The sequence below is a fragment of the Amphibalanus amphitrite genome, unplaced genomic scaffold, assembly GCF_019059575.1.
Source record: "Amphibalanus amphitrite isolate SeventyFive unplaced genomic scaffold, NRLGWU_Aamphi_draft 001196F_arrow, whole genome shotgun sequence".
Classification (NCBI taxonomy): Eukaryota; Metazoa; Arthropoda; class Thecostraca; order Balanomorpha; family Balanidae; genus Amphibalanus; species Amphibalanus amphitrite.
Genome location: NW_024882690.1, coordinates 12,596 through 39,468, shown reverse-complemented (window position 1 = coordinate 39,468; position 26,873 = coordinate 12,596). Strand labels below are relative to the sequence as shown.

Below are 26,873 nucleotides of genomic sequence, written 5' to 3'. Positions count from 1 at the left end.
AATTGAAATGCTTAGTGCGGCTTAGTGCTTAGTTTTTTTTTTTTCGCTGCTGCATGTGTTCGTTGGTTTGCCCGTCGCCCGGCGGCGATACGCGTGCGGCGTGCCAGTTTTTTGCCCGATGGCCGATCGTGGTGGCAGCCATGTTGCGCAGCGGACGGCGGCGCTGGCGTTGGCGGGCCGCGCTGTGATTGGACTGGCCGGTGGTGACGTCAGACGGGCACGACGCGTGTGATTGGCCGAGACTCACCGCTCGGTGACGTGACTGTGGCGTCACGGTCACGTGACTCCCCCGCTCGGGAAAGCGCGGGAAACCGTTGCGGCGGCCGCGGCGGCGGCAGAGTGCGGCAGAGTGGGAAGAGAGGAGCGGAGTGCGGTGACGGCCGGGTGCGTCGAGTAGACCGGGATATGCGGTGACGGCCGGAGTTCGCGGCGGCGGTCGGGGTTTTGAGAGATCGGAGCAGTGCAGCGCAGCCCTCGATGGACAGCACGGGACTGTCGATTCCGGCGGTGGAGCCGTTTCGGCAGGGCGACGACTTCGGCCGATGGTTGCGCGGTGTCGAGCGTTACCTGTGTGCGGTCGGGATCCAGGAGGCCGACCGGAAGTGTGCGGTGCTGTTGCACCTAGTCGGGCCGGACGTTGCCGACCTCAGCGAGACGCTGCCGGAGGAGACGAGCGAGACGGCCGACAGCTTCGAGCGGCTCACGGGGAAGCTGACGGCCTACCTGTCTCCGGTCAGGAACGCGGTGGCAGAGCGCTCTCTGTTCCACGGGATGCAGATGGAGCCTGAAGAAGACCTGGAGAGGTTCCTGGGTCGCCTGCGAGCGCAGGTCGTGCGCTGCGGCTATGCAGCCACTGAAGTGGACCGGGAGCTGCGCGATCGGTGCGTGCTGGGGAGCCGAGCCGATCTGCGGGCCAAGCTGGTAAAGCTGGCCGCCTCGAAGGGCGACGGTTTGACCCTGGCCGAGGTACGGCAGACGGCACGCGCGCACCGCGATATGGAGCAGCTCGGTGCTCAGCTGGGCGGCACGCGTCTGGCCGAGGCACCGGCAGCAAACGCCGAGGGAGCCGTCAATGCCGTGAGGTCGCCCCAGTCACGGCTCGGAACCTGCTTCCGCTGCGGTGCTGCTGGTCATTGGCAGCGCGACTGTCCAGCGGCCGGAGCTGTGCCGTTTGTTTGTTTGTTTATTGGGGCTTAAGGGCGCGCCGACTACAAGGTCATTTTGCGCCCATAACTATATACAAGTAAAGCAAGTGTGTCACAAGAAAACCGACGTAATAAAAGGCTTAAAAAAGCCTAAAAGCTGGTTAAAAAGAGCAAAGAAGGGTAAAATACTCCAAGCGTATCGTAAAAGACAGCTGACTAGGCGTAAGGACTAGATTAGAATAGACGTATGGACTAGTTGGTTTGGTATCAGATCGAGTAGATTACTTGGAATTTGATTGAACGGATAAAGGAAAAGATGTTGCCAGATAAAACCCAGGGTGACTCGTCACCCAGCAAGTGGCGGACGGTGATATCCGGAGCGATGCGGCCCAGGTAGCGAGTCCGGTCCGGTTCCAAGCGTCGACAAGATAAAAGCACGTGGGCGACGGTGAGAGGCACGGCGCACCCGCCGCAAACGGGCTGCTCATCTCCGCGGAGAAGGTGGCCATGCGTCGCATACGTATGACCGATGCGGAGCCTGCATAAAATCACTTCGTTTGACCTGTTGTCTTGCGAGCAAGACCTCCAATGCTCCAGAGTCGGCTTCACCTCTCGGAGCTTCCTGCCTCCACGCAGGCGCCACTCTGCCTGCCACTCCGTTAGAATAAAAGATCGTACAGCAGGGTAAAAATCACGCGCCGGCAATGGCAACCGACGAGTGCAGGGTGCTGCAGCAGCACGCCTTGCAGCCGCGTCTGCCAGCTCATTGCCATGAACGCCAACGTGACTGGGAATCCAGCAGAACTGAACAGATTTACCCGATTGTTCTACTGACTGAAGCCGAGCTAAAATGTCTTGAACGATCGGGTCGGCTGGATTAAAACTCCGTAGGGCCAACAGGCTGCTTAGGGAGTCCGATAAAATCAAGTAAAAAGGTCCGTCCGATACCTCAATAAAACACAAAGCCTTCTCGATGGCAACAAGTTCCGATGAAAACACCGAGGCGAAAGATGGCAACGAAAATGAACGGGTATCGTCGCCAGCGACGAAAGAACAGCCCGCTCCCTCAGGTGTTTTAGAGCCGTCTGTGAATACAGGAATAAAACCATCGTAAGAGGCAAGGTGTTCCAAGGCTCGGACTCGTGCCTCTGCAGGCAGCAACTTGCCCTTTGGAACTGCAGAAAGCGAAAGATCCACCTGTGGACTGACACTTTTCCACGGTGGAGGGGGCGCAGCCCAGGTACGACGAACGTTACGCAATGCTATGTCAGCTATTGAAAACAGTTCTTTCATGCGCACTCCGAACGAGGGTCGTAACCTTCCGTTACATCGGGTGGCATGCCGTGAAAAAACGTATGGGTACGTCGGGTGCATAGGAAATTGGCGCAGTTTCAGCGCGTACCGCATACCCAACATCTGACGGCGGAGTGAAAGTGGCGGTTCATGCGCCTCAGCAAGAATGCTGCTCCTGGGCGAGGTGCGGAATGCTCCGGTGGCTACTCGGAGTGCTGCATGATGGACTGTATCCAGGACCCTCTTGCTAGATTCACTCGCTGAATCGTAGACAAAAGAAGCGTAATCTAGCTTCGATCGTACAATAGATCGATATAGAAGAAGAAGGGTCCTGCGGTCCGCACCATAAGATGTGCGGGCGACACATTTTAAAACGTTCAGGGATTTAAAACATCGTTCCCGAAGCGTTCTAAAATGTTCTTTATACGTTAAACGACTGTCAAAAAAGATCCCAAGAAACTTCGCCACCGGACGAGTAGGAATCATCTGTCCATAGAGCTGGATTCCCAAGGGAAGGTCGCCGCAGCGGCGGCGGCAAAAGTGCATAGCGACGGTCTTCGTTGTTGAAAAACGAAGACCGTTGTCTCGACTCCATCTCTCCAACCGCGTCACTGCAAGCTGCAGCTGTCTGGCCATATGCCGAGCGCTTGAAGCGGCAAACCAAATGGCAAAATCATCCACGAAGAGCGATCTACCGATCGAGACCGGCAGATCATCAGCGATGTCATTGATCGCCACTGCAAAGAGCGCCACACTAAGCACCCCGCCCTGGGGAACTCCGTTATCTTGGGTAAAACTGCTCGAAAGACTACTGCCAACTCGGACTTTGAACCGACGACCCGATAAAAAGTTCTTAATAAAGAGGCCCATCCGGCCGCGTATGCCGTACTTGTGTACTTTGGAAAGTATTCTGTGTCGTAACACTGTATCATAGGCCGCCTCAATATCAAAGAACAGTGCTCCAAGGTGCTTCTTTTCAGTAAAACAGGTGCGTATCTCGGTGTCGAGGGCTAAAATGTGGTCAACAGGGCTGCGGTGCTTTCTAAAGCCGCACTGGGCGTTTGTAAAAACACCGTGATGTTCCAAAAACCAGCTAAGACGCACATTGACCATCTTCTCCATCAGCTTTGAAAGCGATGATGTGAGAGAGATGGGCCGATAGTGGAGAGGGTCATGTCCCGACTTGCCAGCCTTCAAGATAGGAATGATAGTGGCTTCCCGCCAGGTCTCAGGGAAAGTGCTAGTCTCCCAAAGCGAATTGAAAGTTGCTAGCAGCGCCTCGAGGGCAACTGCTGGGAGATGACGGAGCATGTCGTTGTGGACAGCATCCGGACCTTCTGAGACGCTGCGCAACGAGCTGATGGCAGACGTGAGCTCAGCCATAGAGAAAGGCTCATTGTACATCAAATTTTCAGCTGTGCTGAAGTCCACGGCGGCTGGTGCAGGTCGTGAGGACGGCTCTCCTCGGCAGCGCTGATAGAGTGCACGGCCTATCGTCTCTGCGACGTCTAAAGGGTGGGATATGTCCGTGTTGTTCACTCTTAAAACCGGAAGCGGAACAGAGCTGAACCGGCCTTCAATGCGCTTCATGCGTGCCCATATCTGGGTCGTAGGAGTAAAACGGTTTAAGGAACTCACGTACGTGCGCCATGAAACAGCCTTTGCCTCTTTTAAAACGCGACGGGCAAAAGCCCGCGCTTTCTTAAAAGCGATGAGGTTCTCAGTAGTACTACTCCGGTCAAACTTTCTAAAAGCGCGCTTCCTGGCACGAATCGCATCTCCGCATTCCTTGGTCCACCACGGGACCGGAGGACGACGAGGCTGACTCGACGTCTTGGGTATGCACCCGTTTGCGGAGTCAATGAGTAAACATGTAAAATCCTCTGTAGACATCACAGAGGGGTCGGCTCTGGATAAAACCGTGGCCTCTACGGCGGCCTGGAATTCGCCCCAGTCGGCCTTCCGAACATTCCACCTAGGTGGACGGTTGCCTGACACTGGGGACTCCTGGTGCTCCAGCCACACTGGGAAGTGGTCGCTCCCGAGTGGGTCGTCATGGACGGACCAGGTAAAAAGCTGAGCTAGCCGCGGACTGACTAAGCTCAGGTCCAGAGCCGATGTTTGACCGGAGGGTGTTGTAAAATGGGTGCGCTGTCCTGTATTTAAAATACACAGCGCCTCATCGCGGATAAAAGATTCTAAAAGTCGACCACGAGTGCCAGTCGTGTCGCATCCCCACGCCAGGCTATGGGCATTAAAATCGCCGACTACCAGGACCGGAGGTGGAAGCTCATCGACAAGTCGATGCAGCTCAACCACCGGGAGCGCTATACCTGGTGGTAGGTATAAAGAGCACACTGTCAGTTCCCGGTGGTTGAAATCAACTCTGGCGGCCACCGCCTGCAGAGGAGTCTGCAGCGGCACCTGGCGAGCAGGTACGCTGTGGTGAACCGCCAGAAGCACACCTCCATGGGCAATGGTAGGGGTGTCCAGGTCTCTTCTAAAAACAGAGTAGCCCTTGATGGCAAAGGTAACGTTTGGCGCTAGCTTGGTCTCCTGGAGACCTAAAACAAGGGGTGTGCGCCAACGGATAAGAGACTGTAGGTCCTGGTAGTTGGCCCGGAGGCCTCTACAGTTCCACTGTAGAATAAAAGGCGTGGTTAAAAAGGCGCAAAAAGGGCGCGTATAACATGAGGCAAAGGCGCACACAGATACCTGACTGACCACAAAAAAGGTAAAAAGCACCGAGAGAAATGCACCTGGTAAAAAAGCGCAATAGCGCGAAAAAGATAAAAGGATAAAAGAGGAAATGACTAGACTGAAAGACTAGACTAGGTCCTCTAACTCCGAGGAGGCGCTCCCCCCGTAGCGGATACGGGGGTGCCCTGAGCCCTCTCGGTGAAGCCTCCCTTCAGCAGAGGCAGATCGGGCATGGCTCGGGCCCGGCTGGGGCCTTTTCGACCGGGGGGCGTCGCCCTCCGAAGGTGACCAGCTCGGGGGCGTCTGCCGCTTGGCGAGGCGCCCTGGAGCCGCGGAGGGCTGTTGCCGCCCCGACGGGGATGTCGAGGCGGCGGCCTGTGTCCTCGACACAGGCGTCTCTGGCAGCGGCGGTGGTGGCCGCCGCTGCGGAGGTGGAGGAGGCGGCGGGGGACCCATGATGGGCCGAGTCCCCGCCTCAGGTGTCTCCGGGGTGTCAGCGGCGACAGCCGCATTGGCACTCCCGGAGGCGGAGTCGGCAGACGAGGCTTCCTTAGCCTCGAGGGCCTTCTGGACGAGGCGAGCCCTCCTCGCCTCACGTGCCCTTCTCTCCTCCTCCCCCCGCCGCAGAGCCTCCTGCACCGCCGTAGACGGTCGGGGGCGGGGCGGGGTGGGTGGCGCCTTACCCTGCGCCGGGGGGCGCCGACCACCCTGTCGGCGCTGGACGACGATCCAATCGTCTCCATTACCGTTCGCGGCTGGAGCGGGACTGGGTGGACCCCACACTGACTCTTGAGCAGCCTGCTCTGTGTTGCTCGGCGGCGCACGAGGCGCCGTGTTGTCCGCTGAGTCACCAGTGGCTACGACGGTGAGGCCGAATCGTTTGAGAAGCTGCACGAGCTGTGCTACGCTCATCTGGGAGGCATCGGTAGAGTTTGTGACTCTCACCTTCTGGGCATACGAGGTCTTCGGGTGACTCTGGTTGTACACCTCCCGGGCCTCTTTGAAAGACAGATTTCTGGTAGCCTTGATGGTCATGATCTCTTTCTCCTTGACGTATGCAGGGCAAGACCTATCATACGCGGAGTGCGGCGTCTGCCCCTCTCCGCAGTTGACGCATCGGGGGGTCTCCGAGTCACAGGTTTCGTCAGTGTGGTCCTGCGAAGCACACTTGGAGCACGTGGGTCTTCCTCGGCAGTTGTCCTTTGTGTGGCCGAAACGTTGGCAGCGGAAGCAGCGCATGGGCGCTGGGACGAAAGGCCGCACGCGAACCTTCACGTAGCCCACGCGAATCTCACTCGGCAAGTCGGTAGAGTCAAATGTCAGAATGATGTTGTTGGTCGAGACCGTGCCTCTCTTCGTCATGATGCGGCGAGCCGCTGTCACGCCGAAATCGGCGAGCCCGTCCGCAATATCCTCGTCGCTCACTCCCCTCAAATCGAAACAGTTAATGACCCCTCGTGAGGAGTTCTTAGAACGGTGGGGCTCCACTGTAAGCGGGATGGAAACGAGCCTCCGGCCGGATGCCCGTCCCTCGGAGAACACGAAGCGAGTAGCGTCCAATGCTTTCGCCGCCTCCTCGCTTTTCCTGAACTCGACCTCCAGCGCGCCATCACGCATCCGGTCACAACGAACTATCGAACCAAACCGGTCGCAGCCATCCTTCCGCTGGAAGGGCGACAGAGAGCTCAGCTCCCTGTCTGCGCTCCGGAAGATGAGGATCTTAGGAGATCGTGGACCTTTTTCAAGCACCGTTCGCCTGTCGGCCGAGGCCAACGGGCGAGGATCGGCCGAGGCCGAAGGATTGGTAAGAGTGGGGGAAGGGGGGTTGGTCGAGTTATCCATGGAGTGTGCTTGGTCTCCGCCAGCTCGGCCGCCGACGCTCCGCAACGGCGCCGCTACAAGGCCTGGGACGGCCGAGCTGACTGTACGGGACTTGGCGGCACCTTCCGCGGGGGAGAGAGAGACTCACCACCCCCCACGGTCGGATACCGCCTCCTCCCTTGACGCCTAGCCGAGTCACCGCCAGGGGCAGCGACGGATCAGTCCCACCGACGGAGGACGAGCACAAGTGCCCGAACCCCGCCGGCGACACCTCTCAGACACCACCCCCGGCGGCGTCACGACTGGGAATGGCTCCTCAAGTGCGGCGCCCCACTGAGTGTCCCGCCCTTACAGAACTCAGGGCCAAAGAGGCGTGTTGCCCAGCCACCGCGACTGGCTCCGCACGGTGGGGGGCTCAACCTCCAGGATCCCGTTGTCCTGGGGTACGGGTCGGCTCGCCTAGCCTAGTAAAACCGGCTGGTACCCGAGGGGACGCCACTCCCCTTACACTAGCCCAACTCGGCTGTGTTCCTGCGGGTGCAAAAACAACGAAAAAGGTAGGAAAAGAATCAGAAAGCTGTGATCGAAAGAAACGCGGACATCCGGTGAAAAGCAAAGCAAAAGCAAACAGAGACCGCTCAAGAGAAACAAAACCACGAAAACCAAGAAAAGTCGGGCCGTACCATCTGTCCAACCAGCGATCAAAGCAAGTCGCAAGCAAGCATGGGTCAAGCTGGGGCCGAGGGGGCGCTACTCCCCTTGCTGGCCGAGGCCAAGGCCGCCGCGGGGCAAAGGCCCAAGGAACCCAGTCCGACAGCGACCCCGGCCACTGCCAACCCCCTGCGGGGCCAATCCTGCAGACAATCCATCCAGTAAGCAAGGCAAGTCCAGGTCAAAACGCGCGTCAAGCTGGGGCCGAGGGGGCGCTACTCCCCTTACTGGCCGAAGTCACAGCCGCCGCACAGCCGGAGCCAGATGACCCCGGCTAAGCAGCAGCTCTGACCACGGTCAGCCCCCTGCGGGGGGAGCTGTGCCGCGTGCACGCGACAGTCACCGTGTACGCGACAGCCACCGTCCGGCTGGCCGAGCGGCCAGCGGCGGGCGCGTAGGAACGACCGGCGCACGAGGTCAGGCTGGCACGCCGGACAGGAAGAGCAGTGACGGCCCGGTCAGGCTCCGGCGATGCTTCAAGTGCGGCTCCACCGGGCACCTGAAGGCGGCATGTCCGCAGCGGCGGGTGCGGCTGGTGGCTGCGGAGGAGGAACAGACGGACGGCGACGGCGAAGCGTGGCTGGTGAGCTCAGTCGGCGGCGACGCGTGGCTGGTGAACTCAGTCGAAGCCAGCGCCGCGGAGCCGGAAATGAAGACGGTGACGGTGAACGGCCAGCAGCTGGCCATGGTCATGGACACGGGGAGCCCGGTGTCGCTGGTGAGCGCGGAGACAGCGCGGCAGCGGGGGCTTCTGCAGCAGCTGGACCCGTGTGACCTGCGCCTGACCTCGTTCACAGGTCAGGCCATTCCCTTGAGAGGGGAGGCGCTGGTAAGCGTCACGGCGTCAGGAAGACCCGCGACCCGTCTGCGGCTGGTGGTGACCGGGTTTGGACCCCACCGCCCGCTGATGGGACGCGAGTGGCTGCAAGCGCTTGGTCTGATGACGTCACCGGCTCGGGTATGCCGCGTGCAGCCGGCGCGGACGCTCGAAGGCGTGCTGGAGAGGCACTCGGCGGTCTTCAACGAGGAGCTGGGACGCATCCCGATCAAGGTGGGACTGCGGCTGAAGTCGGACGCCAAGCCGGTGTACCGACGGGCGCGTCCGGTGCCGTTCGCCCTGCAGGAGGCGGTGGACCGCGAACTGGACCGTTGGGAGGAGCAAGGGATCGCCGAGAAGGTGCCTCCTGGACACTTCTCCGGATGGGGTACGCCGCTCGTACCCATCCCCAAGAAGGACGGCGTGCGGCTGTGCGCGGACTATCGGATCACGGTGAACCCGCAGCTGCAGCCTCTGAAGTATCCGATGCGCACACCGGAGGAGCTATTCGCCAGCATCCGAGGGAAAAAGTTCTGCAAGCTGGACTGCAGGAACGCCTATCTCCAGTGCGAGCTGGACGAAGAGAGCCGAGAGATGACCACAGTGACCACACACCGTGGTGCGATGCGGATGAACCGTCTCCCGTACGGGATCAGCACCTGTGGAGCGCAGTTCCAGGCGATCATGGACCAGGTGCTGGATGGTCTTCCAGGAGTCGTCTGTTACCTGGACGACGTGCTGATCGGCGCCGACAGCGACCGTGAGCTGATGGACAGGCTGGACCGGGTGCTGGAGCGGCTGAAGGACAACGGCGTCCGCCTCAAGAAAGAAAAGTGCCAGTTCGGAGTCCGAGAAGTGGTGTATCTCGGTTGGCGACTGTCTGAGGCGGGTCTGCGCCCAGTGCAAGAGAAGATGGCGGCCGTCACAGCAGCACCTGACCCTCGGAACGTGCAGGAGCTGCGATCTCTGATCGGGTCAGTCAGCTATTATCAGCGGCTGCTGCCCAACCTGTCTACCGTGCTAGCGCCGCTCTACGCGCTACTGAAGACGGGCGTCAAATGGGCATGGACGGCGGAGTGCGCCGCGGCAGTGCGCCGTGTGAAGGACATGCTGTCCACGGCGCCGGTCCTGATGCGGTACGACCCCGTGCTGCCGCTGCGGCTCGTCACGGACGCCAGTGCGACAGGCGTCGGAGCGGCTCTGATGCAAGTGACGCCCGAGGGGCTCGAGAGGCCGGTACAGTACGCCTCCCGAACGCTCACTCCAACGGAGAGGAAGTACGCCCAGGTGGAGAGGGAAGCCGCAGCCGTCTCGTTCGGAGTGCGGCGGTTCCACCAGTTCCTGTTTGGTCGGCCGTTCACCCTGGTGGTCGACAACAGGACGCTCTCCAGGATCCTGAACCCGGACCGTGAGCTGCCCTCTCTGGCGGCGGCTCGCATGCAAAGGTATGCGCTGCAGCTCGCGGCGTACCAGTACAAGATCGAGCTGCGCCGGACGGAGGACATGAGGCTGGCGGACACGATGTCCCGTCTGTCGGTGCCGGACGAGGCGGAGAACCGGCTGTCGGCAGAAGAGGAGGCGGCGTACGGCGGAGGCGGCGTAATGTTCATCGCCGAACAGGGGCCGTGTTTGACCGCGCAGCAGATAGCAGTGGCCACGCGCCGAGACCCGGTGCTCGCCCGCGCTCTGGCGGCGGTGCGATCGGGCTGGCCGGCGGTGGTGGACCCGGACCTGGCTCCCTTCAAGAATCGCCGAGAGGAGCTGACGACCGAGGCCGACTGTCTGCTCTGGGGCGGCCGAGTCGTCATCCCGAGCAACCTGCGCGACACCGTCAAGCGGGAGCTGCATGAGGGTCACTTCGGCTGCACTCGCATGAAGCAGCTGGCGAGGCGCTTTGTGTGGTGGCCGGGACTCGATGCTGAGCTGGAGGCGCTGGCTCGCGGGTGTCAGGCGTGCGTCTCAAAGCGAGCTGAGCCGCCGCAGGCGACACGGCACCCGTGGGAGCCGACGGACGGCCCGTGGCAGCGGGTGCACGCCGACTTTGCTGGGCCGATGCTGGGCCATTCCTTTTTGATAATGGTCGACAGCTACACAAAATGGATCGAAGCTGTGCCGATGAAGACGACGACGGCGGCCCGGACGGTGGCCGTGATGCGCGATATTTTCGCCCGTCTGGGACTGCCAGTGCAACTGGTGACCGACAACGGCCCGCAGTTCGCCAGTCAGGAGTTCGCGGCGTTTGTGCGGTCAAACGGCATTCGTCACACTCGTGTCGCGCCGCACCACCCCTCGTCAAACGGACTGGCGGAGAGAGCAGTCGGCACCGTCAAGAACGCGCTCCGAGTCTGCGCGGCGGCCGGTGGGGGAGTGGACCTCTCTCTGTCACGCGCGCTCCTGGCGTACAGAGTGACGCCCCACGCCGCGACTGGACGAACTCCCGCCGAGATGCTGTTCGGGCGGAACCTACGCACTCGGATGAACCTCATGGTTCTGAGCGCCGAGACAGCTCTGCAGGCGGCTCGGGACCGGCAGCGTGAGACGGCCGGCGGACGGAGCAGGGAATTCGCCGTGGGAGCTACAGTGTGGGTCCGCTCGTATGACGGTCGTCAGAAGTGGGTCCGCGGCACGGTGGTCGCCCGCCCTGGTCCCGTGTCGTATGAAGTGGATGTGGGACACGTAATCTGGTCGCGCCACGTTGACCAGCTGTTGGCGGCGGCGGCTGACCCAGGGAACAGCGCCGGCGGTGACGTCAGAGCGACGACCGGCGGTGACGTCAGAGCGACCACCGGCGGTAGTGTCCGAGCGGCGACCCGTGGTGACGTCAGAGCGGCGACCGGCGGTGACCGGGCTGGTGGCGCCGGCGGCAGCGCCGGGCGCCCTGTCGGAGACGATCGCGCCAATGGCCTCGGTGACGGCAGCCCCGCCGGCGTCGCCGGTCAGGCCTGTGACCGGGGAGCAGTCGGCCTCGGCCGTGCCGGTGATCTCGGCGGCGGCGGTGATGCCGGTGACCCCGGCGGCGACGGCCGTGCCGGTGACCGCGGCGGCGGTGGTGATGCCGGTGACCCCGGCGGCAACGGCCGTGCCGGTGACCGCGGCGGCGGTGGTGATGCCGGTGACCCCGGCGGCGACGGCCGTGCCGGTGACCCCGGCGGCGGCAGTAGTGCCGGTGACCTCAGCGGCGGCGGTGATGCCGTCAGCGGCGGCGGTAGTGCCGGTGACCTCGGCGGCGGCGGTGATACCGGTGACCTCAGCGGCTACAGTCACACCGGCGGTGGCGGTGATGTCGGTGACGGCGGCGGAAGGGGCGGCGGGGACACTGAGGGCCCCTCGCAACGCCGTTCCGCTCGGCGCCGGAGGTGCCCGAGGCGACTGATCGCCGAGGTTTAAAATGTGTTTGTTTCCACGTTCCGGCGCGTAATGTGTTTGTTTCCACGTTCCGGTTTAAAATGTGTTCCGTTTTAAGGGCGGCAGTTTAAAGTGAATGTGTTCCGTCTGAAGGGCGGCAGGTTAAAGTGAAAGTGTTCCGTTTAAGGGCGGCAGCTTAAAGTGAGTGTGTTCCGTTTTAAGGGCGGCAGGGTGTGGTGTCGCGAGCTGCTCCCCCCTGCCCGGGGGCCTGGCGACGCCACTGGCGGCGCCGGCGCGCAGACGCGGGGTTCGAGGGAGTCGGCCGCCGGCCCGCGCGGAGTGCGGTTGCTGCAGGAGCGATCGGTGTTTGGCGCTCTGGGAAGTTTAACGCTATGCGGCTTTGGTTGTGAATAAAGAACTCACGTTACAACATCCTTCCACGTTCCGGCGCGTAATGTGTTTGTTTCCACGTTCCGGTTTAAAATGTGTTCCGTCTGAAGGGCGGCAGGTTAAAGTGAAAGTGTTCCGTTTAAGGGCGGCAGCTTAAAGTGAGTGTGTTCCGTTTTAAGGGCGGCAGGGTGTGGTGTCGCGAGCTGCTCCCCCCTGCCCGGGGGCCTGGCGACGCCACTGGCGGCGCCGGCGCGCAGACGCGGGGTTCGAGGGAGTCGGCCGCCGGCCCGCGCGGAGTGCGGTTGCTGCAGGAGCGATCGGTGTTTGGCGCTCTGGGAAGTTTAACGCTATGCGGCTTTGGTTGTGAATAAAGAACTCACGTTACAACAAGAGGCTTATATCTCAGCAACCGCTGGACCGATTGGCCTGCGGTCTTTTTTGCTGGGTAGCCCCATTCCTTCTACCCCGTAATTGACTACTTTTGATACAGCTCAGTGACCGTCGTGGCACGTGCCACGCAGTGGCGTACCCAGGAATTTGCGAAGGACCAGGGCATTGGACGAGAGGGCGCCAATCAAGGAGGGCGCCTACAACAAGGAGGGCGCCACATATCTGAAACTTGAATGTGTCAGTTATGTTCGTACACGTGCGGAACGAACATAACTGACATACTGGACAGAGGGGCGCCACCCACCATCATCTAGGAGGCAGGAGCGCGACGCTATCGATTGGAGGGGCGCCAATACTGGACAAAGGGGCGCCACCGGCCCACCATATCGTCTAGGAGGGCGCCACTATCACCAGAGGAGCGCCAATACTGGACAGAGGGGCTTCGCCATCAACTAGAAGCGCGCCGCTATCGACTGGAGAAGCGCCAACACTGGACAGAGGGGCTCCAGTCACTGAGGGCGCCGGGGACGATGAGCCAAAGGGACAGGGCATGCACGGAATGTCCTGTATGTGCGTACGCCACTGGTGCCACGTGAAAAGTCAAGGGTGTTCAAGCTGTTTTGCAAAAGTAGTGATTTTGAGAGGCCCATATCTCAGCAGCCGCTTGGGCGATTGTCTTGCGGTTATTTTTATAGGGTAGATGCATCCCTTCTACCAAAGGTCGGAGATGCTTGATCTATGTGAGGGACCCCCACTGCACGTGCAAAATGCAAAAAGAAGAGGTGCCAAATTTGTTCCCATTTCAATAACTCGGTAATTACTGGGGCGATTTCGCTGAAACTTGGCATACAGGTAGGCACCCACCAGGCAATGCATTCCCATGTGTTGCGGTTAGGGTGCTACTGCACGTGCGCACGTGCAGGGGCGCTCCCAGATCTCGAGAACGTCTGGGCCGATTGCGCTCAAATTTGGTACACGGTTGGGGGCCAGTTAGTAGGGTGCCGTGCAAAAGTCAGTTTGGACCCCGCTTGCACGTGCGCACGTGCAGAATGCCGCTTCCAGATCTCAGGAACGGCTGGGCCGATTGCATTCAAATTTGGCACACCGCTAGCGACCGGTTAGAAGGGTGCTTTGCACAAGCCCGTTGGAAGTACCCTCTCGCCCTTGCGCACGTGCAGGGCTCACTATCTCGCTCGCTCGTTCTTCGCCCAAAAGGCGTTTTACTGGTGATAGTAAAAGTGGGCATGTCACTATAAACATGTACTCTCGGGATTATATCAGTGGTTGGTGACCTATATAGGGTCTTGAACTGCGCTCCTTTTGGACGAAATGCTTAATAACACTCTAAAACATCGGGTAACATGTAAACATGACACCATGAATCGGAAAATGCACCCGTGACCCCCGTTTATGCCTCTGAGGTCATCTCATGTCATGAAAGGTTCAATAGAAAACACCCTACGATGCGTTTAGTTCAGCGATACGAACTGACAAATGTGCATCATGACCTAATCCCGCCAGGTCAAGACCTTGACTTTAGGTCAAAGTTTTGAAACTATTTTTAAACGTCAAATTCGAGCGTCTCGACAAGGCCAACCCGCTGTCGAGTGTCGGTAGCTTCAACGTGACAATGTTTGCTTAATGTCAAAAGCTATGGTAGAAAACATTTCCATAGCATCGTCAGCTTTAACCCGCGAGTTGCTGGGGGGGGGGGGGGCGTTAAAGGGAGATAATGAGCTTTCTTGTTTCTTAAATAAAAATTACTCGACATCTATACTATTTCTACTGTAGTTTCTATAAAATATGAAAATTTCCTAGCACATTTTCGTATGTGAAAAAGGTTTTTATTTTTGCAAAAAAGAAGCAGTACTTGCAGTACTTGTAACACCCACTGAAATGCGTTGTCCTTCTCTATAAAAAAAGTCGCAGACGCAGTATATGGCGCTTTTGTTTCAAACAGCGACGCTGGGATTTTTGTTTATGTTATCGCCTTGTCGTTGCTTGGTTGTAAGGATTCTAATTTGAATTAGAGTTAATTCGGTTTAGAATTAATTAGATTCTAATTCGGGGGGTACATAGTGCCTACTCTTCTTTGTTTCCAAGCGCCACAAATGAACGGCATGCGCCAGAAACGCAGCCAAATCTTGCGATTGCGACTACGAAATTCATTATTTTGGCCTCAGAGCCTGAAGCGAAAAATACAAGCATATTTATTTCAAAAAGACTTCAGGTTTGTCGAACGGTGTTATGAGAATTTTGATAACAGTACTGCATAAGTTTTTCAGTGATGCCGCAAAAGTGTTGTATCTATCTTCTTTTATTGTGCAGTCGGCGGGACCACGGACGTATAAATAAACTGGACTGACGATCCCAATGGACCTCCTATGGAAGATAGTGAAGCCGACAAGGCGCCATTTTACGTTGCCAAAAACCCGTGCTCTGAAAGGTCTACGAACCATTACAATTGGAATTGCGTCTAAACGGATGATCGGATCGAGATGCTGGTGGTACCGTTCGATGGGTAATGCTTTGAGGCAGGTGATGATGCATGACACAGGTCATTCGGTGTCACGTGGCGCGTGCCACGTGCCGACAAAGTCGGGAAGGACAAAAACCTTTAAACGACGCTCCAAATTAAACGGTGGACGGCACAGGTGCCAAATTCACAGGTCACATGTCCCGGTGTTTGACCATTACCATATGGTATGCTCGGCAGCAGGGGGTGCGGAATGCACGCGCCAGGGGCGAAAAACATGTTTTGAGGATGCATCCTCCGATTCCGGAAAACCTTGACCTAGGCACACCAAATTTGGCACACTGACACTACTGGACGAGCGCTTTAAGGCGCTGTGCAAATAGATGTGCTGGGGTACACGGTGCACGTGCTGTGCACGTGCAAACCTTTTGATGTTGCACTCTGTGTCACATATACGGGCAGAGCGGGTAGCGCTAGCAAGCTCAAAGTGCCAAATTTACACAGGCCACCCAGAATACATTCCAGCATAGTTATTGAGCATATCTATCTCCTGGTGGACCCCAAAGGTGCGCTCTGCACGTGCAAAAAAAAAAATTATCCGCGCCGAGCGGTGGGGATGCTTGGACACCCCATGTAGGTTTATGTAAATATCTCGAAAACGGCGTTGTGGAGCGCCGCCGTTTTTAGCACACCCTTTCATGAATCTTTTTCACACATGCTGCATAACTTTCAGACCCAGGTCACTCAAGGTTAGGTCACCAGGTTACGTCCAAGTGGCCTTACCTTAGGAAAAGTTATAATGCCCGTCATAGCTACACAGACTGAACAATCGGTCTAAAACGTTGGCCTATAGTCGATGGTCGATAGTCGATGGTCGATGGCTACCTATGGTCGATGATGACGACAACAACGTTCGTCGGTCCCCCTGGTCGGCTCACCATTTAGGTGCTGATCCATTTGAAAATGGGAGATGATATCACTTTTGCCTACTCCAGTCAGGGACCGCGGATTCCGGGGGGCAGGGTGTGCAATTGCACACCCTGAAAATCCTGAGGGTGTGCAAACACCTATTTTTGCACACCCACAGTTCGTTGTGGGGGCCCATGCGGCCCTGGCGCTTGAGTGTCCCAAGCCGATTCTCGAGGGCCCCAGTGCGAGCCTGATGGTCCCGCACCGGTGCCTGACGGCGTGAACGGGTTCTAGTGTTATCTCAGGGGTTATCTCAGAACCCCACCCACGCCATTTTTTAGCGCTCCCATCGGCTCTTGAGGGCCCAGGCCGATGCGCGAGGGCCCCAAGTCGATGTCTAAAGGTCCCACGCCGGTGTCTGAGTACCTACATGGCTAGCTCAGGGATCTACGCCAGTTTCTGAGGGCCCTGACCGGCTCTTGAGGGCCCCTGCCCCCTGCCCTCCTTAACCCCATCTTGGGGCCGATGCCTAAGGGTCCCGCATCAGCACCTGAAAGCCCCCAAAGTTATCTCAGGGCCCCATACCAGTTTCTGAAGGCCCTCACCGGCTCTTGAGGGGCCCCAGACCGATATCCAAGGACCTCTGGCCAATGCCCGGGGGCGCAGGCCGATGCCCGAGGGCCCCAAGCCGTTACCCGAGGGCCTTACACAGCCATCTCAGGGTATAATGCCACTTTCCGAGGGCCCAAACCGGCTCTCGAGGGCCCCAGGCCGATTCCTGAGATCCCCAGGCTGATGTGAGAGGGCCGACCGACTGAGGCGGCCCCTACGTCACTGTCTAAGGGCGTCCACGACCGCCATCTGGTCAAAGCTGATCTCTGAGGGCCCTACGCAGGTTTTTAAGTGCACTCAGCTCTTGTTTAGGATCTCACACCGGCCTCTGAGATCGGACGGCTTATGCATGCCGCAGAGGAGCCCTTACCGGCTCCTGAGGGTTCCGTGCTGATAGTTGAGGGCCCCACTCGAGAGTCTCATTCAGTAATCTCAGCGCCCTACACCAGTTTGAGGAACGCCGTTCGGCCAAGGCCGACCTCCGAGGAAAAGCCGTTTGAAAGCCTCGTAGTGCCCTCACTTTCTTTTTTAGGATCTCACACCAACCTCTGAAGTCGCAGGGCTAAAGGGTGCTTCTGATAACCCTCACTAGCTCGGACCCAAATCGATGCATGATGACCCGACAGAAGTGCCTGAGTAGCCCACACAGTAATCTCAGGGCTCACACCAGTTTCTGAGGGCCTACACGAACGCTTTTTGGCCAAGGTCGATGTCTCGGGGCCCTATTCAGGCATCGAGGCTACTCGGGCGCCAAGAGACGGTGGGGGACCTCCAGGCGAGCTTGCTTGGTAGTCATAGGCGGCGGAACGGGGAGGGCACCGGGGCACCGTGCCCCCTTTGATTTGGGCATTTTAACATTAGCCCTATGGGCGTTGCATGGAAAGAATGGGACCAAAAGTCGGCAGTGCCCCCCCCCCCTTAATTGAAGGTGTTCCGCCGCTACTGTTGGTAGTTGGTACCCCATGGAGCCGGCGACAGGTGTCAAAGAGCCCGGTATGGAGGCCCAAGAAGCGGCGTGGGCATCCATATTTCTATGTACATGAGGTATTCCAGAGGCCATTATGGGACCTTCAAAGACCGTGTGCGGTGCGCCGAAGACCCTTAGAATTGCCGGCGTTGGGTCTCAGGAGCTGGCGTGCGGCCTTTATGGGGCCCCAAAGCCAGCGTGTGGGCCGTAGAGCAATGGGGAAGCTAAGGGGGCCGGAGGCCAGACCCCCATAGGTCATGGGGGCCAAATCGATGGGCCCAAACATCCCGCCGGCCGTGTTTTATTTTTAAACTAATTCATGTAATCCATGATAAAAAGAAGTGTGCCAACATCAACTGTGCAAAAGGGCTCTCTGAGGCCCGTAGGGGCCCTTGAAGGTCACTGTAAGCCTTTAGGGGTCTGCTTGGGAAAATAGGAGATCGATTTGGATCACGTTGCTTGCATGCATGTGCATTTACTCTGCTCATGCATCTCCTGACCGTAAGATGCTCGCTCAGTCATCTTACGACCGTCAATTTTGAAGATTTTCCCGCCCCGCTTCCTTAGAACCGGCTTATTCCGGAGCAGTGGCGGCGCTGACGACTTTTTGAAAGAGGCCCAGCGTGAGATGGGGGGCCCAATCGCCACATCTTGCACACCCTACGAGAATTTGAATCCGCGGTCCCTGACTCCAGTAGGTACCCATCACCCTCACGTGAGGCAAAGGACACAAAACATAGACGAGCGGTGTCGCCTGAAGAAGTTCGTTATGTGCTGGCAATAGCTAGTACCACAGTTTGATAAACAAATCACCAATTATCTCAAAGCAAGAATTGAGAGTAACCGCAGATTGTTTGATACGGTCTTTAACCCGCGCACCGACGGGGGGGGCGGATATCCGCCCCCCCCTGAGGTTTTTCGCGAATAGCGGGAAAACCGCGGCGCGTAGCGCCGCGAAATTTAGTATGACTATAACCTCATCAATTTTACACATGGTGTGCAAGTTTGAACTTCCTACCTTTTAAGGTCAGGTCACCAGGTCACTTTGAATGACCCAACCTCAAGTCACTTTTTTGCAACTTTGTCACCGTGCCACAGCTACAGTAGATGTCGGAGGCCTTTGAAAGTCGCAGGATATTATTAGGTCATTAGTAGCTACAATTTGTATATTTTGGAATTTTGATATCGGTGACCTAAGGTCAGGTCAATTTCGCGACCTCCCCATTATAAGTCAATGGGGGAAAAATCAACTCCCTGTTTTTACCACTAAAACGGGTCGGAATGGCCCCATATACTTTACATGACTTCATATACGATCAACCTTCACTACCTTGAGGTCTGTTTTGCCGTTGGGCAGCTGTGAGGTCATGTGACGTCATCAAAGGTCACCAAAGGTTTTTGGCCAATAACTCCGTACAGGAACAAGATACAGACGCGTGGATGGTCTCATTGTGTTCAGCTCGTCAAGACGCATCGAATGATATACATGATGATCTCGAGGTCACGTGACCTGAGGTCAACCTTTGACCTTGACCTTTCGAGGTCAACATATATATCATTCGATGCGGATTGACGAGAGGATCACGATGATGCCCTTAGTTTGTTCCTATCTTGACTAATTCGAAAGTTATTCGAGAAAAACTCTCTCCATATCTAGCGCCGCCATTTTGACTTTTTCGACCCCTGTGACGTCATCTTTGACCTGACCTGAAAATGACCTTAGTAAAAATTGTAGATCTTGGCCGTGCGTATCCGACGCCGTTTACCGCTTGTCGCTATCTTGCTTCGTTCTCGAGATCTCAGGGGGGGGGGCGGTCATCCGCCCCCCCCCGTCGGTGCGAAGTTGGCGCAGACCCCCGTCGGTGCGCGGGTTAAAACGGCAAACCATTTCTTTTGCCAAATTCGGGCTCCAAAACTTTTAGCTACCCAGCAACGCAAATTTACGCTACCATCGCCCGATAGCGCAGAATAGGCATCTTTGTTTCCACGTTGTTTGCGCCTGTAGTGATACTGTACCGCAATAACCATTATCTTCATCTTTCACCCATAGATGGCAGTAGCAGAGCGCCTGCATCTATGCTGTGCCGCAGTGCTTTTACAATACGAACTGAGCATTGAGCAAGCGCGGTGTAATACGATTATGTGGTGGCCTGGACCGGTGACCGCGGCCAAGAAGAAATGGCTCCAACTTGACTGAGTAGCGGTAAATCAGCATCTGATATTAAGTTATTATTACGAGACCATGTTTGGCCGGAATCGTGATTCGGCGTACGTCGGCGCGCACTAGCAGCGCGTTTGCTGTCTTTTCGTGGTTTCAAGCATTCAAACATGTGATGTGATGTTGGTCACATGCAATATGGCGATTGGTGGGTGTCAAGGTCACGTGAAAATTAGGTCAAGGTCACTGACCTTTAATGACCTTGGTTCACCTTTTCGAGTTTTACATGTTTCTAGGACAGTTTTTGGAGCTGATTTGATTTCGAATTTAGCATTCAGTTCAACATTTAAGAAGTTATAGTTTTAGTGCATTCGTAACATGTTACGACGCCATCAGTGGTGGTGGACACCTACTATGGATAAGCTACTTTACTATGGATAAGATACTTTAGTCTTTACTATGGATAAGATACTTTACGTATACCTATATGGTGCTCTTAATAATCGCCGCCAACGTTTTAGACCGATTGTTCAGTCTGTGTACCTATGACGGGCATTATAACTGTTGACAATTCAACTTGACTCAACTCTCAACTCTCAAATAAATCCGAAAAATCTCCGACACAGACCTGGAGACACGTGGCTCAAGCCATTTCAATGCGTATATATTGAATCAGACGATTCCTGCGCACCACATCACATTTCTCAGGCCACGTCGACGACCGTCGAAACACTAAACTACTGCTAAAAAATAGTCGTTGAATCGCTGCCAAGAGAAGCGTTCACTAAATTCCGTAACATCCTCCCCCCTGAAATGCGAACTTCAGAGGGCGCATTTCACACAGGTACGGAACCGATCTTACAACGACAGATCCATAGTTCACAGCGAACAAGACTGCATCACTTAATTCAATTCAGACAGATTCAGACAGAGAATCTGAGTCAAACGCATCAGTCTACAAACGCAAACGTAAATCGATTCACCACTCTTCAAACAAACAAACGCCAACCTCGACGCAAACGACATCAAACTTTTCACATCACCAGGGCCACTTGCACCCTGCACTCTGCGAGCCACCACACGCAACTGTCAACTCAGCGCGTCCTCTGCACGCCGCCTCACTGCTCAGAGCGACATCTACAGTCGGCGCCCAACACTACCTTGCCTGTAATCGCAGACGAGAGAAAAACAAACTAACACTGCTGACGAACACTGCGGTCTAACACCGCCGACGAATGTGAGCGGTTCACGGCTCAGAGGACAGCGGGTCGAGGTCAAAAAGCCTCTGGATGGGACGGGTTTTTAGACCAGACGGAGTCCGGACTTCTGCCGACCTCACCTTTCCGTCTCGGCCGGTGATCAGTCTCGTGACGACGCCATGTACCCACCTCATGCGCGGCACGTTATCCTCCTGCAGCATGACCATGGAGCCCTCGGACAGCTTACCTTGAGGCCTGAACCTTCTGACAGAAGGCGGCAGGGTCCTGACATACTCCTTGTACCAGACAGACCAAAATCTAGCCAGACGCTTCTCACACACACGAGCTCTCTCAGTCAGCGCCTTCGCATTCACACAGGCAGGGTCCTCCACCACCCGCGAGGAGAACCCGGTCCCTCTGCCCGTCAGAAAGTGCGCCGGGGTGATCGGGGGGCTCGAGTCCAGTCCATCACCAACAAACGTCAATGGACGGGAGTTAACACAACACTCAACTTCTAACAACACAGTCTCCAGCTCATCCCGTGACAGACAGCGTGACCCAAGCGACTTGCGCAGGCCCACTTTCACGGAACGGATGAGCCGTTCCCACCATCCGCCCCACCACGGCGAATGCGGTACAATGAAGCGCCACTCAGGCGCCAGATGACTGTAGACACGCTGCAGCTGCTTATCAGCTACCCTGAAAGTAGGTGCGTTGTCAGAGTACATGATCCTTGGTAGACCGCGCCTGGCTGAAAAACGCCTGAGTGCTAGCATGAATGCCGGTAACGACAGGGCGTCAGTCATTTCAATGTGAACGGCACGCGTGACAGCACACGTGAACAGGCACACGTAAAACTTCTTCCGTGGAAAATCGACGCTGAACAGGGGACCACCAAAATCAACACCAGTCACTGTGAATGGAGGGGACTGAGTCACTCTGCAGCCCGGCAGAGGCGCCGCCTCCTCGTTGAACGGTCGAGAATCGTGACGAAGGCAGCTGACACAGCCGCGCTTCACACCCTTGGCGATGCAGCGCAAGCCCAAGATCCAATACGCTCCTCTGAGCGAAGTCATCATCGTTGAGACACCCGCATGTTTCAGAAGAACATGCTGCTCTCTTGCCAAAAGCACAGCCAAGTGACATTTTGGCAGCAGAATCGGGTGCTTCTCCTCGTACATCAAGTCAGAGAACTCCAGCCGACCCCTCACTCTGAGAAGTCTATCGTCAGCGATAAACGGGTCGAGACCGATCAGGCGCGAGCCCTTCGGCAGCGACTGGCGCTTCTCCAACGCGCTCCATTCTCCAGAAAACGCCTTCCGCTGCTCCTGTCGCAGCAGATCGAGCCTCGCGTCAGCTAGCTCGAGAGTCGTCAGATCAGGAAGACTGCACCTGTCAGCTGGGACACGACAGTTCCGTATAAATCGACGGACCCAGCCCGCCACACGGACAGCCTTGGACATCTTACCCCAGCGTTCAACAGGAAATACTTCCTCAAACTGTGAAGTCACCAAACAGAAGGACTCTACTTCAACCATCTCCTCAGTAATAGGATCAGACACCTTCTCGTCAAACGAACACACAGCTCCGTCCGGTGTGCACAAGGTAGCACCGGGCGAGCACACGGCAGCGCCGGGTGAGCACACGGCAGCGCCGGGTGAGCACACAGCCCCGCCAGGCGAGCACGCCGCACCGCCGGACGAGCACACAGCACCGCCAGGCGAGCACACAGGCGTGCGCACGGTACCGCCTGGTGAGCACACAGGCGTGCTCACATCACCACCAGCTCGGTACACATCACCACCAAGGGAACACACGTCACCTCCACGGGGGCACACGTCACCTGCACGGGGGCACACGTCACCTCCGGGAGAACTCACAGAGACGCCGGACAAATCGTGCTGCACCAAGACAGACTGGTTCACGTCAGGTGTGTGACAGTGTGACAGCCAAGATGGCCCACTGAGCCACAGCTCTGACCTCACAAGCTCCTCAGCAGACACCCCGCGTGTGGTGAGGTCAGCCGGGTTACACTCCCCCGGACAGTGCTGCCACCGTTCAGGATCCGTCAGACTCTGAATTTCAGTCACTCTGTTGGCCACAAACTCCTTCCACTTACGTGGATCGGCCCTGATCCAACCCAGTGCTACCATTGAATCAGTCCAACAGAGGCACGGAGTACTGTGCGAGAGACGAAGCGCACTCCTCACGAACACGACCAGGCGGGCCGCGATCAGGCAGCCAAGAAGCTCTAGCCTAGGAAGACTAAGCTTCTTAACAGGCGCCACACGGCTCTTTGCCATCACCAGCGACACATGAAATGACCCATCCTCCAAAGGGACACGGATGTAAACGGCAGCTCCATACCCTTTGGGCGATGCATCGCTGAATGCCAGAAGCTCAGCGCCGTGGCCGTCCCTCCACGCGCTCGGCGAGTAGCGGCGCGGCACACGCAGCTCCTTCAGCACCGCCAGTCCACTCAGCCATCTGGCGAACGTCTCACGACAGGACTCCGGCAGCGGGTCATCCCAGTGCAACCCCAGCTGCCACAGCTCTTGGAAGAGAGATTTCAGAGTCATCACAAACGGGCTGATGAATCCAAGGGGATCGAACATGCGTGCGACAAAGCTGAGAACGACACGTTTTGTGGGAACAATGTCGTCAGGCAGTGACACGCCCTGGAATGCGAACAGGTCATCAGTCGGGTTCCAGATCACACCGAGCACCTTCACATGCTCACTCTCACCAAACACACCCTGCGCCTTGTCGAACAACAGGGGGCTGTTAGAGCGACACTTGGTCAACATCATGTGGGCATCTCTCATCACACGCTGAGCCTCTGAGAGCAGCGCGGAGGCCTCACTCTCGCTGTCGGCACCCGACAACAGGTCATCCACATAGAAATTCTCACGCATCTCACGAATGGCAGGAGAATCAGGGTACAGAGACAAATGATGTCTAATCGTAGCACTTAGGAGGAAGGGAGAACTACTGACACCAAAAATGACCCTCTGTGACTTCATCACACGCACACGACCGTCACAGTCCCACAGGAAACGGTGGGTGTCTTGATCCTCGACACTCAGACCGACCTGCAGAAAGGCTTTCGTGATGTCAGCGGTCACTGCGAACGGCCAACGCCTGAAACGCAGGAGAACCTCCAGCAGGTTAGGCAGGAGGCAGGGTCCCACCTCCAAGCAATCGTTCAAAGAGACACCGTTAGGCCCACGAGCGGACGCATCGAACACTGGGCGGACTTTAGTAGAGGTGCTGCTCTCCTTGACTACCGGACGGTGGGGCAGGTAAAATGTAGGGTTCTGGGTTACCAGCTCCTCCACAGGCACCTCTGTAATCACCCCAGCCCCCTCCATCTCACACAGGGCACCATCATAACGGGCACGCAGGTCAGGGTCCCGCTCCAGCTTACGTCCCAGACCAGTCAGCCGCTTCTCAGCACTAGCTCGGTTATCCTGCAACAGGTCAACTGCACCCTCCTTCCATGGCAGTTTCACCACATAACGACCATCAGCTGATCGTTCCACAGTGGACTCGAACGTGGTCATCACATCAGACTCATCACCAGTGGTCACATCCGTCACACCTACTCCCTCCAGTGACCACAGACGGCGCAGCGCCGACTCATGTATGTCACCCAGACACAGGAGCTGACATCCACCCTTGTGGTCATCTACGCCACTCACCTGACCGCTCAGCACCCAGCCGAACACAGTTCTCTGAGCCACCATACCCTCTCGCAGTACTCGCGTCTCCCCACTTACCAGTTGCCAGAACTGATCAACACCGACCAGAATGTCGATGTGCAGACTCTCACTCTCTAGCGGGTCAGCCAGGACTACACCATCAAGCTGATCCAGAACAGAGGCCGGCAGAAGTGGACGCGCGAGGGGGGCACATATGGCTGGAACCGCCACAGCTCTGAGGTTCTGAGGGGCAGATACAGAACCATGTGAACCACTCACACTCAGCTCATACACGTCACGGGTGGCTCTGGGAACCTTTCCTCCTCCGAACACTGCATACCCCACCTCCGTAGAGCCACACCAACGCGGCTGCACCTTGCGCACAAGCGCACTGCTCACATAAGTAGTGTCTGAGCCAGAATCCAACAGAAGGTTGGCCTCAACAAGACTCCCCCCGTGACCCTGCACCAGCACCCTTGCTACAGGGAGCACAGAACACTTCTTAGCTCCATCACATGACAGTGACGCACCTCCACCCCCCTGGGGCCCTCCCTCCGGGGCTGCATCAGCCACCACACTGAGACTCTGAGTCTGACTAGAGTCAGACTGAGGCAGAGCAGCTGTCTGCTCCCTCTCCACACCACCTACCTCTACACGGGATGGCACTCCGACACTCTTACCCATGCACAACAATGGGTGATGGTTACCTCCACAACGATCACACATCCTACCACAATCAGTGGCCCGATGGCCCACCTCAAGGCATGAGAAGCATGCGTACAACTCACGAAGCTTCTGAAATTTCTGACGGAGATTCAGACGCTGGAACACTCTACATCTCTCAGATACATGTCCCTTACCGCAGAAAGAGCACTTAAGCTCAGATGAGTGCAGAGCTGCCCCGGAGGGTAGACCAGGGCCGGTGCCCCGCGCCTCCGTGTACACAGACGGGCGCCGGCTAGTGACAGCAGGGTGGCTGCCCCCACCTCTCGAAGATGAAGAACCGCCGGCACTGCCAGCCCGAGCGGAGACTCCGGCACCACCAGCCCGTGAAGAAGCGCCGGCACCACTGGCTCGTGAAGATGAAGATGATGCTCCAGCACCAGCCAGTCCCACGTAGACACCAGAGCGACCTCGCCGCTCCACCTCCCTCGTCAGGAACCCGATGAGATGATCAAGATCAGCCTCCTTCTCCTCGGCTTCACGGGCCCACTCCAGGCGGACAGCATTGGGTAGTCGGGAAAGGATGATAGGATTTAGAAGCACACCATAGGACTCTCCTGTAATGCCGAGGGCTTCCAGGCTTCTGATGTGGATGAGGAGGATATCTACTAGGTCACGGAGCTTGTCCAAAGGAATAGGATCAAGGTTGAGGAGAGCTTGCACATGAGAAAATATTATTAAATCCTTGCGTCCAAACCGCTCTTGCAGAAGATCACATGTTATCTTGTAACTCTCGCTACTCAATGCGAGCCCCTCCACGCATCTCTTCGCCTCACCATCCAGCAACGTTCTCAGATAGGTGAGCTTTGTGACATCTGCTAACTTCGAATCATGTACTGCGACACAAAACGCCTCCCAAAATGCAGGCCAATCTTGGGGTTTTCCAGAGAAACGGGGCAGGTCCAACCTCGGTAGCTTGGGGGTCTCACCTCGGATCCCAGCACCAGCAGCTGGTGCTGCTTGGTGGACTGCCAGCAGTTTCATGGCCCTCGCTCTCAACATGATCAACTGGTCCAACGACCCTGAAGACTGGTCGGACAGGGTGTCCTCCTCAGATTGTTCCGACTCAAGAGCCGCCTGCGCGGCTTCAAAGTTACACATCCTCCTATCAAAGAGAGCAAGCATGGTTTCCACTTCAAAAAGATCCACATCTTTGCTTGTCTGTGCGTCACTTTGCTTTGCATCTTTGCTTGTCAGCGCGGCGCTCAGGGACTCGCCTGCACGATTCAGCCACCCTCGGGCGGCGTTCCTCGAACGCTTCAAGCGCTCTATCTCCGCCATACTCGATATCAGACTGGAAACGGGAAAGAACAACTCAGTAAATATTCCCGGGTTTCGGCACCAAAATGTTGACAATTCAACTTGACTCAACTCTCAACTCTCAAATAAATCCGAAAAATCTCCGACACAGACCTGGAGACACGTGGCTCAAGCCATTTCAATGCGTATATATTGAATCAGACGATTCCTGCGCACCACATCACATTTCTCAGGCCACGTCGACGACCGTCGAAAC

The 26,873-nt window shown here is 57.0% G+C and overlaps 2 protein-coding genes across 2 annotated transcripts; one reads left to right on the top strand and one right to left on the bottom strand.

Moving 5' to 3' along the window:
- The first annotated feature begins 477 nt into the window (after positions 1 to 477).
- LOC122371026 (uncharacterized protein K02A2.6-like) lies at positions 478 to 24,772 on the top strand. The gene is made up of 4 exons (XM_043347067.1): positions 478 to 1,077; positions 8,191 to 11,154; positions 24,314 to 24,337; positions 24,557 to 24,772. Exons 1-4 carry the CDS (start codon positions 478 to 480, stop codon positions 24,770 to 24,772), a joined length of 3,804 nt encoding a protein of 1,267 aa, XP_043203002.1.
- Positions 20,378 to 26,873, bottom strand: LOC122371030. The gene is made up of 3 exons (XM_043347076.1): positions 26,771 to 26,873; positions 25,495 to 26,651; positions 20,378 to 24,877 (listed from the first exon to the last, which is right to left on the bottom strand). The coding sequence occupies exons 2-3, from the start codon at positions 26,636 to 26,638 to the stop codon at positions 24,795 to 24,797; spliced, it is 1,227 nt and encodes a 408-aa protein (XP_043203011.1). The 5' UTR covers positions 26,639 to 26,651; positions 26,771 to 26,873; the 3' UTR covers positions 20,378 to 24,794.